Raw genomic sequence first — 13,374 nt, 5'->3', positions numbered from 1 at the left:
ATTATTTAATTACCAGGGTCTACGTCAAACATCACATACAAATATCAGCTAGTTTGCGGAAATTGCGGGAGAGTATTGGTAAGGACAAGTAGTGATCAGTAAAAGTGCCAAAGGAAATATTTCTAGAGAGGGAAAGAGAGAGAGAGAGAGAGACAAAAAGAGAATGTCCGCCCGTCTGGATAAACGTAATAAACTTATTTTAAATTTTTCAGCGACAAACGGTACATCTAAGTTTACAACGCGATGATGTAATGTCTTTTCCTTTGCCTTGTTTGTTTAGTATTGTTATTTATTATAAGGAGAAACATGGTTGTGTATACGCTTCAAAATAGAGATGTAGGACGGATATTTACTTATTACCGGGACATTGAAATTATGATATATTTTATTATTTTTAAGAATCTAGTTTACAAGAAGATATTCTCAACCAGAGATGCTTCAAATGAGTTTGTTTTTCTTATTTTGTTGTTCCAGAAAATTATAAAGCGAAATATGTTTTTGATTTTGTTTGTATAACTAAAACTACTTAAGCAGGTTGTTTATGTCTAAATGACGCCGGGGTTGAGTTTCATTACTCTACTCAAAGCTTTTCTCAGTAAATTAATTTAATAAACCCCCCCTGCTATTTAGAGATTTTTTTTACATAAAAAGGCTTAGGGCAAAGAAAAAAAAGAAAAGCAAAGAAAGGAGAACGCATTGGCATTGGTAGGTAAGAACTTTTTCTCAAGCTTCTTTCATGGAATTTTTTTGATTTACCGTTGGCTGCGATTGTGCTGTTAGTTTTTGATGCAACTGATAAATTCAGCAAACTTGATTTTTATTTCTAGGTTTAATAAGCAACATTTACTTCTATAGATTCTAGCTGTAGCCAATTGGCTTCACTGTGTGTTTACTCTTCTTCTTCCTTAATTTGAAATACGGGATTTTTTAAGGTTCAGACATAATTAAAGGCCTATCTAAGATGTCTACAAAGCTGAACACTTTTTGGACATATCAATATTTTTATACACATGAATTTTAAAACTATGAGAATTAATAAATAACAGTAACAATGGCATTAACATTTAAAAGTAATACACGTGAAAAAAAATTATTTTGATTTGCGACAACATACACTTTTACATGAAAATTTGTACCTTTCAGGTTGATAAGATCTGATAATTCAATAACAGTATTGAACATTATTTTTTTCTCCACCCTCTGAAAAAATTGTCTTTAAAAGTTTCTAAAACGTCAGCGAGGATCCGTCATGAAAGCCGTTTAGAAATGTATTTAAAGGCTTAGGAAATTGTTTAAGATGTGAAATTTGCTCAATTTGGTCTGAGGTAGTCCCGATTAACCTGTGAGGGGTTAAAACAACAGACGTCACAATCAATTTTTAGTGTTAACTGAAAAAGTTTTCTCTATGTAGTACATCTTAAAACAGTGACTACAGTAATTAATAGAACTAGTCGTTAGCCCGTGGAAAATCCACGGGTTTGCCCGTCCTTTTATACTGCATTGCGTGTTTCCTGCTATTGCGCAGTTAAGCTACTATTTTGCGTGACAGACAGACGTATACGGGCATTATAATATAGATCATATATAGTTAACGAACGGTTATAAAGACAATAAGACGTTACTAAGAAATTTCAGGTACATTCTATACATATAACTTAAATTTTAATTTTGAAAGTCACAATCTGTATTATTCCATATTTATACCCGCTAAACCAATCCGTCTACAAATATAAGCAGATGCTACAAAAAATAATAAAAACTCAGAATGTTCAACTAAATCGAAGGCGTCCAACGGCCGTTGGTAACTTATACACTTGCCTTGACAAAAGTACACTAAGGTCAAAGGTAAACGGAGGACAATCAAAAAACTTCAACATATTTTATTAAGTCATACAATTACAAAATCTGCAGTTTGTAACATATTATACCAAATTAGTTATTTACTCTATTGCATACAGCAACCCTTCCAAAATGTAAGAAATCAACAATTCACGCTGTTTTATATAAGAACATCGTGTTTCCGGTTCATATAATTTTAGAATGACTATAGCATGAAATATACAATGGCTTAATACAATAAAGCTTACTATAATTAGCTACAGCTAGTGGCAATTTCTGTTACTCGTAGCGAACGAGAAAGGAAGTTCAGTTTACTTGAAGTGCGATAGGAAACGAAACTTCTAATCAAATTTCATGCACATTTCTATACTTAGAAGAAACAATCGAGCTTGGACATATTATTAACTTTTAACCCATTCTTCAGATGATAATCTCATTAAGAAATGCGTAAAGAAAATATGTTCAGGCTCAACACATCACGGAACTAAATATTCCCGGAAAAATTGAGCTCTTAAATTTGAAACGACTAAAAATCGTTACACAGATACTCGGAACAACAATAGATCATCTTCTTAATGTTACACCTGCTCTTCTTTGGCTTTCTGAGTAGTGCGTTCTCTGGATGAATGTCCAAACAATTTTTTTACTTCTATTACTACACTTCGCTTTGTCGCAAAAAGAACGAATTGGAAATGTGTACAATTGTCTGATTCACGGCCGCGTACGGTGTTGCAGAAAAAAATTACAAATGGAACCCTGCCAGTGTTTTTAGCTTAGGCATGAGTATCTGTTTGTTCGGGTAATCTTGTTTTGCTTCAAATTTCTTTTAACTTTTAAACAAATAAACTCGCAGCAAGTTGTACACCGACACCTAATGGGAAAAATGACTCAGAAAAGTTAGTCCCCTGGAATAGAAACAATGCGCGTGAGAGCCTACTATACTTCTCATTAAAATTCACTGAATAGCTTGTATTTACTTTTCTACGACAAAGAAATGTTAACAAATCAAGCCTTGCGGATTGTGCGAATGATTTTTAGTGGTCAGAATTAACTTTCACAAAAACCTTTGGTTTTAGCCTTTCTTTCACTTAATTAATTAATTTCTGATAAGACACATTTTTAGTAGGTAATTTTAGGAAACTCTACTTTTTACCGAAAGATATTGTAAATTATGTTGCTGCAAAGAAAGCTGCATTTTTTCATTTAGACAAATCAATAATTTGCAATGAAAATTCCAACAGCGTGGATGTTGTGTGTGGCTTTGTTATTGTTTATCAACTATGCTAGTTGCCATACAAGAGACATGACGCCATCTATGAAAGCTAAACTAGAGGAAAAGACTGATCAAGTCTTTGCAGAGATACAAAAACAACTTGACGAACTTGAAATACTTAAGAATGATGAAAGAACAAAAAAATCTGTAACGGACGGCGCAGAAGAATCAAAGGATGCTATAAAGAAATTAAATGATCCAAACCATATCATGAAAGCGTTGGATGCCGTAAGAGGAATTGGTCCAAGCCTAGGAAAGTTTAAGTCAGGAGATCCTTACGATGCTGCCGAAGCTGCTTTTGCTCTTATTGCTACAGTATCAGCTGCTCTACCATCTCCAGCAGGACCAGCGTTATCAGCTGTTGCGTCAGTAATTTCAGCCATTATACCTCTTTTTAAACCTGCAAAAAATGTAAGAGTATTTGATACAAAGCTATATTTCACGGATCGCACGCACCTTTTGTTTTGATATTTTTTCTCAAGACGGAAGATTGGATTGAAATTGCGTTTTCTTTGCATACTTTTATAGGCGAAGGCAGTGCGTAGTAAACTTTAGTATAACTTTTGTTTGCAGGGTCTAAGATAACTAAGTATTACTGTTAAGTTTTTACTTGCGTATATTCTTTTGCGAGAACTGCAAAGAACATAAAAGCTACCACAAATACAACATTAAGCTGGTTTGACATAACGTGAGAAAAAATTCCGTTCAGAATTTTAACCTAGCAAAAATGAAATATAGTTCATAGCAAGAATAAATGTTTTTATTTATTGATCAAAAAATTGAACAAAAACAATATATGTCCTTTCAGTTTTGCTAAAGCCTTAAGGGGTGGTACACGATCAAGTTAATCCCCCCCCCACCCTCAATAACTTTTCATAGGGTTGTTCAAATTGAATCAAACTTCGCACACTTATAGTACGTCATAAAAGGAACAAAATCGCAGGAATAAATTTTTTCTTGCGTCAATAAATTTTCTGTGACGTCATCAGAACCTGAAAGTTTGTTAAAAATGCCACTATCAGCTTAAAATGTAATTACGTTTGTTCTTGTTGGAATTTTTGCATTCTGTTTGAAGTTTTTAAAAGCTAAATAAAAGTTACTTAATTTTTTTTCCGTTTTTTACATGAATCGCATAAAAAACTGCCAAACATTGCCCGATAATCCGGTTTTTTTCTGATTTCGGGGAAAATCCGACAAAATCGAGAAATCGGATTAATCACGAGTCCAAATTATACAAAATGATTCTTTATAAAACAAAGTTGTGTTGTAAGTTTCAATTTCTAAGGATAATCCTAACAGGAGTTAAATTTTCCCCATTATAAGGACTTCATAGAGAATTTTAGGGGTTGTTTTAAGTAATGGCCAATATCAAGGCCTCTGAAAGGTATGGGAATTGGCCTGCAGGTGTCTAATAGATAAAACGCAATAAGTTTCATAGCTATATAACACAGCAATAAGGACTTATTAAAAAAAACCGTTAGGAATCCGCCCTATCGGGCCAAATAAGGTTAACCTAGATTAAGATAAAAGGGTTGCCTAAGCAGTTTGACAATTTTAAATTCGTCGTTTATCACTCGCTTAAGAGTGTATTACTTTCGGCAAGAAGAAATTTTCTAAAATTATCTAAGTGTGATTCGCCTAGTTAAAATTCGCAAAGGAAACGCATATGAATCTTGCGCATACGGTTTTTTCTGCATACTTTATACAAAATTTTGGCCTAATGTTTCGTATTTTTGTTGCTTACAAGTTGCTCAGGTTTTTGAAATATTTAAGTTTCAAGTTACTTATAACATGTTAATTATAAGAAATGTGTATCCAAGTCACATGAGAAACAGAAGACAAAGTTGCAAACTTCTACGAAAGTCTCGAGATTTTAAAAAAATGTGCAAATAACTGAATTTTATGACTTATTATATAGGATCTAGAAATATTAGGTAACCTGCTACAGAAGATAATTCGCGAAGAAAACGACGGATTGTTAAAGTCAAAATTAAATGGATTTAAAGAAGAGTTGGAAGCAGCTCTTGCTGCAATATCAGAAACAACAGAGTTTAAATCAGATGAAACACTGCGTGCTTCAGTGAAGCAGATCCCTTCAAATTACGGAGCATACATTCTTGGTTTAGTTGGTGACCGAATACGAGACCGTGCTGGTGATAACACAAACAGTGGTGGCAAAGGTGCATACGATTTAGCAATCGCGTTTGCTCAATTGGCAACGTACCGCGATGTTGGATTGATAAAGATGATGACAGTACTGTTAAAATCAGGTTAATTTTCATCACTTTTCTAATTTATTAATAAAATACCAATAAAATAGATGTATGATTCAATAAAATGCAATAGAAGTCTCTTGAAATACGTGCCTTGCGTGTGAACATCATTGACCAGCCTTTGAAACCCGCTATGTAGGCAGCTTTATACATCGGATAGGTACAAAACAATTTGAGGCATGTTTATTCTTTTCCTACCTAAGTCATATTGCAGAAAAAGCCATTTAAGATTGAAATTTGAAGTAATGAAACATGCCTAATTCAACCTATAAACGACATGTCGAACATACCGTTTATTGCCCATAACTCAAGATTATGCAACTTTAAAAACACAAGATTTAACCTCATATGACAGAGAATAAAAGTTCTCTATTCGGCAGTGGTCAAATTCACACTCTAGTCCACAGGATTTTTTGCCTTTATGATGTAAGAGATGACGTCGAAAAATGCCCCAGTATCGTTGAACGGATAATAAAATATATTGTTTGAACTTTTTTTCTTAGCTGGCACTTTTTCAGATCAAGATTAAAATGGTGTATTTTGGTGCGATTATAATTATAAACGAAAAACTTTGTTAAAAAGCTAATCAAATTTATGAAAAAACGTTTGGTTTTACTTTGTTAGATTTATTAAAAAAATCTCTGCGTTGTTTATGGTGTCGCGTCGTACATTAAGAAAGAAGATAGCGGCAAAAAAAGTAGGTTACTCATATATAAAAAACAAGTTTATGTAGCTAACTAACAAGGTTTTTAATAGGTTTAGCAAGTACTGGCGATCAAAAACCTAATATAGTCGTGTTGATGACAGCTAGTTTTATATAATTTAGCTTGGTATTTTGTTTTCATTTAGCTATTAGCTAGATAAAATTTGCAAGTTTAAAGAGGATTAAAAAAATGTTTCTTTGTTCCTTAATCTACTTTCTCCCAAAGATATTTGTTTGAAATCGGATTCACAAAATCCTAAAAATACGTATGTTTCTGTGGACTCTATGTGCAATTTATTTAAGAAAAGAGAATGAAATTATTAAACTTGAGAAAGGGGAAGAGAGGGGGGGGGGTCTAGTGTCTTTGAGAAATCCCTGAAATTTATAACTACCTTGACCGTATTCATGCAGGGGCAGGTACAAATTCTTTTTTAGACCCTAACATAACACATAGACTCTGACATATTTCAATCATGAAAAACAAAAGATCTATTCAGGAAGTACTTGCTAGCTAGCTAAATTATATTAAAGTATTATGTAGCTTGTGCATAAAACAGCACAACTTCTTTTCTAACTTTTAAAGACGTTTATTGCAGTTACCAAGATAACTTTTCCTGTTCTTTTTTCTCTCGTGAGACAATACAATTATCAGTACGTTTTCTGTTGCCGAAACGTAAATTTTCTAATCGCTAAAGTTCCGCCATTTTTTAATGGCATAAATTAATGTATTGCTTATGACACGTTCGCATAATCTGGCCATATATTGGCCAAAAATCACTCAACGATACCAAGGTTTTTTCGTGGTCTTCTCTCATATAAAAAAGACAAAAAGCTCTAGGGATGAGGGTGGTCAGATTCACTAATTTTGAGGTAGCAGTTAGTTAGAAATCGTGTTCAAAGTCGAAAAAGGAATTTCAAGTGTTTCAAAAAAAGTTGCAAAATCTAAGGGTTAACTTACCTGAATAGTACCTATACTTGGGTACTATTCAGGTCAGGTACTTTTAGGGGGCTTTCTTATCCTTCTATCCCAATTTCATTTGTTATAACTTCGGAAGTACAAAGTATGAAAAAATTGGACAAATATGTTTTTAAATATGCTTACTAACAATTCCAAGTTTATATTAAAGATTTTTTTACCGCTTTAGTCTTATATATTAGGCTCAGAAACATATTTTGAATTGTTTATTTTTTTCCTTTATTGTGCTAACAAACATTAGTACTACGTTTTGTCGAAATAAGATGTTGCAGACCCCCACTACGTCCATCATTTCAGAAAGGCCAAAAGCCATGCGTTTATAAGGTCAATCAATGTAATAAGAAAAGATACATCTTGAGGTCGTACGATCGACTTTTGGAGAGACATGGGTTGATTTTCCATTTAAACTCTCACGAACGCTTTACTTAAACGTTTCAATACTAGAAATTTCACTATAATATTATATGAAGAAATAATGGCTATATTTTATAAAAACGAAAATGGGCTGCTAATATTTAAAAAATAATTGCATCGCGTATAGTGTGCAAATTGAGCTAGGCCCATAAACCAAGCATACGCCTTTTCTTACTCTGTAAACACGAAACACTAATAATTAAAAGGGTAAAGGCGGATATACACGTAAATCATGTGAGAACAAAAGCATGAAGGCACGCGTAAGTATGAGTACAAAATACGTATTTTATTTAAGACTAAGATCCGCAGAAGGTGTTTTTTATTTTCTTAACACTTTCCACCATATTTGTAACACGCAGTTAATGACCTGATTTGCATCTTCTCAGGCTAATGAAATTGAAATTTCGTAAGAACAATTTTGAGCGCTTATTATGTTAATAAGATAATAAAATCCCTAGGTCTTACCACTAATGTGTGGCTGTACTTTATTCAAAACCTAATCATTCTGCTTACAAAAAGAGAGGTATAATTTTCATTCCTTTGCAGGAGAGAAAGGAAATGAATTAGCTGGTCAATATCAAACCCTCTTGGGTCATAATCGAGACGTTTATCAGAGGCATCTAAGCTTTTTTCATACACCTTCCTTAGCAGTGGCACAAACCATGGTCCACTATTATCCACCAGGGCATAATAATCGCAGCCGATTTCTCTACTCTTTTATAAAAGCAAATGGAATACGTGAACCTGACGCAGTGCCCACTGGCCATTATGTCATCAGATCCAAGTATTGGCCTGGTTATTATTTGCGGCGAAGTCTTTCTTCTGCTATTATTCCTCATGATAGAATTGTGTATTCCGTGAGTTATAATTGGGGCACTCCTACAACAAATGACAAGATCCATGTTACAAAAAAGAGCGACGGCTATTATAGCTTTGAATTGGTTGATCCGCGATTCAGCGAAGATAAATCGTATAGGTAAGTGACTATTAACGTTACCAAAATTGTAAATACATGTAGTACAACGTGTGTTAAAAAACTTTGAAGCAAACTTAGATTTAATAAAAATAAATGTTAAAAGAAATTAAAAAATCTGTTATCTCACTGGCTGTATACATCGTGTTAATTAAGCCTTCCTCAAATAAAGTTGTTACACGAGCTCGCAGATGCTAGGGTATTCAAATACAGCTGTGCGTCCCGAAGTAGAAATTTTTGCCTCTCTGAGTACCGCCACAGGAGTAGTCGTGTGTTCGATTCTCATCTTGGTAACTATTTTTTCTTTTTTTTTTTCTTTTTACTATCTCGCCTGCGAGGATATGCTTCCAACTCGTAACTAACTAACCAAATGGTCAGTTGCAACGTCACAAATTTAAACTCTGTACCTAAACTCTCTAAGTACTTAGATGTCATCGGCCAAAATTGGTATTTCTTTTCGACAAAATTTGGCACAGTTAACAAAAAAAATTACGCTGAACATAATAGTGACGTCATAATTTAGATTTTTGTCCCCTAAATGTCATTTTAGGCCAAAATTGGTCGGAAAATAAAAACTACTTTATCTTCGACAAAACTTAGCACAGGTAACAAAAAAAGTATGCTCAACATGATGGTGAGATCAAAATGTTAACTTTCAACCACGATAGGCTGTATTTTTTCTTTTTTCTAGTAATATGGTTTTTTTAACTAAAGCTATTTTCTTTTTCGAACAAGATCGTATATTATTTTTCTTTATTTTGCTTTTTCTCACTGAGTGACTTTCTTATACCCCGTTTTTTTTGTTTTTTGTTATTGTTTTTTTTTTGGGGGGGGGGTTGGGGGGTACTGAATTTCAAAAATTGTAGGTGGAGCTTGTGGTCTTTCTTCTTCCTGTCAGTTAGTTTACTCCAGACTGACCTAACGAAAACTGAAATTTCGAGGAATTTTCTATCAATATTATTGCCTATCCGAATAGCAAAATATGTCGTGTCTAACTTCGTAACAGAAATCACAATTTCATAGACAGCTTTTTATAAACTTTGTTGGCGAGCTAGTTTACGTATATTATTCGACTTGTTTTTTTTTCATCAAAGCTGCAGGAAGCAAATTTGACTTAAAGTTTATCTCCGTAAGAAAGAAGTGGTTTTTCTCCTTGGGAGAATTTAAAAAAAATATTACTTCTAGATTGCTAACGCATTAAATTTTAATAAAATTAACAGATTAGACTTGAAGGGTTCTTTCTCTTCGTAAAAAGAATATCATTATTGTTATTACGGGTGGGGAACGGGAGTGGGCGGTAGGGCTAATCCCCTAACTGTTCGCCTCCTTTCTACTGGACTTTATAGCTACGTACTTATGTAGTTAATACATTAAGAATCCAGATATTTCTATTATGTTAGAAGAAGAATGAAGACATTATTTCGGTTTGTCTTTTCAGCTTTGACATTACCATTGAAGGTTAATTAATTCTTTAACATGTGAGTTTAAGGCGCGACATTTCAGGAGATCCTTCTCCCATAATCAGGCAAAGTAAAATAATATTAGTTAATGTATTTATATAATAGCAGTCTTTGCAATGCTTTAGTCTCGGTGTTTGTCTCTAAGTACAACACCACCATCTCGAAATGCTAAGTTGTTTTTATTTTTATTTTGATAGACATGTGTTTCACAACATTAACTTCTAAATATATAAATAATGTGGCAGCTATACTTCTTGCGTGAAACAAACAGAAATAAAGCTAGACTCACCGAAACAAAACAATCATATTGCAATATAAACTGTTTTGTTTATTTATAACGTGAAATATTTTCCGAAGTTCAAGTTATAGACCGAGCTTGCGAGGTTGACACGCTGGCCGAGGGTATTATTTCACGGAAGAGATAGATAAAATAGTTTATATTGTATTTATGAACTGAACTTTGGTAAGGTTTGTAAAAACCAGAATTATTTTCTAAGATTTCAAGGTGACTATGTTGTGAAAACCAGGTTTTGTGAAAAAAAGAAAACATTCGATTTAAATTTTTTGTTTTAATTTTATAAAACAAAACATTCGAATAATCGTACACAGAATTGTTTCTAACTCCTTTTGGACCAAACTTAATATTCGTCAGAAGAGGAGTCTGTGTTGATGAATTTATACATCAAACACGCACTTACTTATGTATGCACCATGAAACATGAATTTAGAATTATCAACATTTCTTCCTGTTTTTCTGGTCAAATGATTCGAGATTTTAGATTTACTGCAACTTCATTTTTGAGTATGTATGTATGTAGCTATGTTTTAACGATTTTCGGGAAATGTTATCTGTTTTTCAAGTTAAGAAGTATACCACGCTGTATAACCCCGTAGTGACGGCTTTTTAGCCAATCAGCGCTGCGTATTTCTCGTTTAAACCGGTTAAAAAAAAGTATCACTAAATAACTTATTTTGCCTACATTTAAATCTGGACACAAGATGTGGAATGAATTAAAAAGCTTAAAAGTGCTATATCTTTAATATTTTAGGCATCCGTTTTACACCTATGTCTCCATCGGCTCGTCTAACCAATATGTTCAAGTTAGCGACAGTAATAATCCATCTCATGCAAATTTTATCATTATCAAATACATGGCGCCAGAAGGTATAGTCGTCACAATAGCAGAAAAGGATACAAAGACAAGAGCGTGGAATGGTTTAAAAGACAAGTGGGCTGTATATCCAGAAGAATTAACCAAATCGAATAAAGATAAGGCGCCGTTTATACTCCTGACATGTAAAGCGCCTGAAGAAGGGTCAATATGTCCAGATTGGAATAAATAAATGGAGATAAAAAAAGCTAAAACAATGTCAGAATGACTACAGTTGCTTTGTAAAACATAATTAGCCAGTGATAATGTTAAAGGTCATATCGAAAGTGCCTTTAAACTCAATTGTTTTAAGTCTTATTCCCCTAAACGCCACTAAACACTATCTCAGAAAAAACGTTTTCAGCAACACATCTGTTTTTATCGAAATAATGCTTAAAGTTGTCTGAATACTTGTTAGAATGCTTCAGAAAACGAAAACTTGTTTGGCGGATTGTTCAAGGGTGCGAGTTCTTTGCTAAAAAAGTTTTTAAAAATGTCAAACTTGAAAGAAAATGTCAAACAATAAACTTCTCTAGAACGTCATACTCTATAACATTCTCTAAAAATACAAGAATTTTGCAAATGTCTAAAACATTTAAAATATATTTCTGCTTTATCAATTTATTCAACAGTTTTACTTCAAATTATTTTCAAGATGCTAGTCGATAGACCGTGAAAAAACCTGCGTAAATTCGCCTGTCTTAAATAATTTCCGCAATGTTATTTCGTGTATCCTTGTTCGCCTGTTGGTATGAAGTAATAAAATTACTTTCCGAGGGGTTGAATTATAGTCGCGGCGCAACTATTTTGAACGGACAGAGAGAGTACTGTGGTTTTTATTGCAGAGAAGCTTAGGGATTCATGTTCAATGTAGATTAAAATCTTGCTGATTGGAACCAATCCAGTTTTAAATGATTTATGTTAGATCTTGTCCAATTTTACGAATTTGTTACTGTTTGAGGCAGAGCGTAGAGTCGTGACATATTAAAACGTGGTTTTGGTACAAGTATTAAATGTAACTTTGTTTGTATTTAGCTTTTTATAACAATTATCTAAACGTTTTTCAAATTTGGTGATATTATGCATATATCTACTTGAAATAATTTGCCGGGAAAATATTTCCCTGTGAATGTCAGAGCAACAGCTATTGAACTCATACCGGCCCAAAATTTTGGTCATTATTTTTTAAATAGTATGACCTATTTTATTTTAATTTATGAGCGCGTTTGATACATTTATTGGACAGTAATATTTTATATAACAATTTTCACCTTCAGGGGATGGAAAACTAGTTAGGAAATTTAACATTACTTGCTCTTTTTTTATTACACATTAACACAATGAATCGACTCTTTCTTTTATTTTTTAAAACTAGTCGTTAGCCCGTGGAAAAATCCACGGGTTCGCCCGTCCTTTTTATACCGCATTGCGTGCGTCTCGCTACCTGCGCAGCTAAGCTACCATTTTGCGTGACAGATAGACGGACGGACAGACGTATACGGGAATTATAATATAGATAAATTCCCAAGTAAAAATTAGAAAGTGGAAATATATTTAAGCAGTGTGAATGTCTTTTTTAAATAATATAGTTCTTTGATTGACTGGTAACATCAAAATACTCACTTTACAATACACATTCTTTAAAGTAAATCTTAAACATTCATTTTAATTTTTCTTATACTTTAGGACAATGGTTTATCATATTTAATTGGTTTGGACCACAGGGTTTTAAATTGGTTAGGTAGTTAAAGAATGACACTTTTTCTGTCTTAGACAAGCACAACTGGGGCTTTTGTAATCGAAAACGCCATTATAATTGCACCTATAATCATTGCAATAATCATTGCAATCCAAGTAAATTTCATTACAGCATTTTAACAGTGGGACAGGGGGCACAAAAGAGCGATATGGACCATATTTACATTTTCCACGGGCAAACGAGTAGTATTGAATATTGTTTACCGTTTGGCTTATACAAGCGGGCAATACGGGTTGTTAAGCATTTTGATTGGCTTTGCACTCTTGTAGACGGGCCGATAGGATAGAAAAAACAACAATGTCACAGCGTTTCATATCATTTTCAGACTGGGCCCTCCAGCTTATTATTACTCAGTCAACATAAAACCGTCAAAACTCATGTCGAAGAATTTACATCAATTTTTGTTGTAATTACACTTTAAGCCGCCCATATTATATTTGCCGGGTAAAGAATTCTGATGATCACATCGACTTTTCAATGGGTTAATTCGATAGAGATTTTTAAATTCTGAATAGATTGTTTATTGTAACTCAAGCTGCACACGTTTAAAAGG

The 13,374-nt window shown here is 33.4% G+C and overlaps 2 protein-coding genes across 3 annotated transcripts; both read left to right on the top strand.

Annotated features, from left to right (window-relative positions):
* The first annotated feature begins 678 nt into the window (after positions 1–678).
* LOC130641847 (toxin CaTX-A-like) lies at positions 679–4,468 on the top strand. 2 transcript variants are annotated; one of them, XM_057448843.1, is made up of 2 exons: positions 679–709; positions 3,047–4,468. In XM_057448843.1, the coding sequence occupies exon 2, from the start codon at positions 3,065–3,067 to the stop codon at positions 3,578–3,580; it is 516 nt and encodes a 171-aa protein (XP_057304826.1). In that variant the 5' UTR covers positions 679–709; positions 3,047–3,064; the 3' UTR covers positions 3,581–4,468. The 2 variants fall into 2 exon arrangements, with proteins under 2 accessions (XP_057304826.1, XP_057304827.1); XM_057448844.1 differs by having other exon boundaries at positions 682–705.
* Positions 4,236–11,345, top strand: LOC130642328 (uncharacterized). The gene is made up of 4 exons (XM_057449417.1): positions 4,236–4,277; positions 5,031–5,382; positions 8,025–8,454; positions 10,961–11,345. Exons 1-4 carry the CDS (start codon positions 4,236–4,238, stop codon positions 11,253–11,255), a joined length of 1,119 nt encoding a protein of 372 aa, XP_057305400.1. The 3' UTR covers positions 11,256–11,345.
* Positions 11,346–13,374: the final 2,029 nt, after the last annotated feature.

The sequence above is a fragment of the Hydractinia symbiolongicarpus genome, chromosome 4, assembly GCF_029227915.1.
Source record: "Hydractinia symbiolongicarpus strain clone_291-10 chromosome 4, HSymV2.1, whole genome shotgun sequence".
Taxonomy (NCBI): Eukaryota; Metazoa; Cnidaria; class Hydrozoa; order Anthoathecata; family Hydractiniidae; genus Hydractinia; species Hydractinia symbiolongicarpus.
Note: the sequence above shows the minus strand (reverse complement) of the source record. Positions and strands in the feature narration are given on the sequence as shown.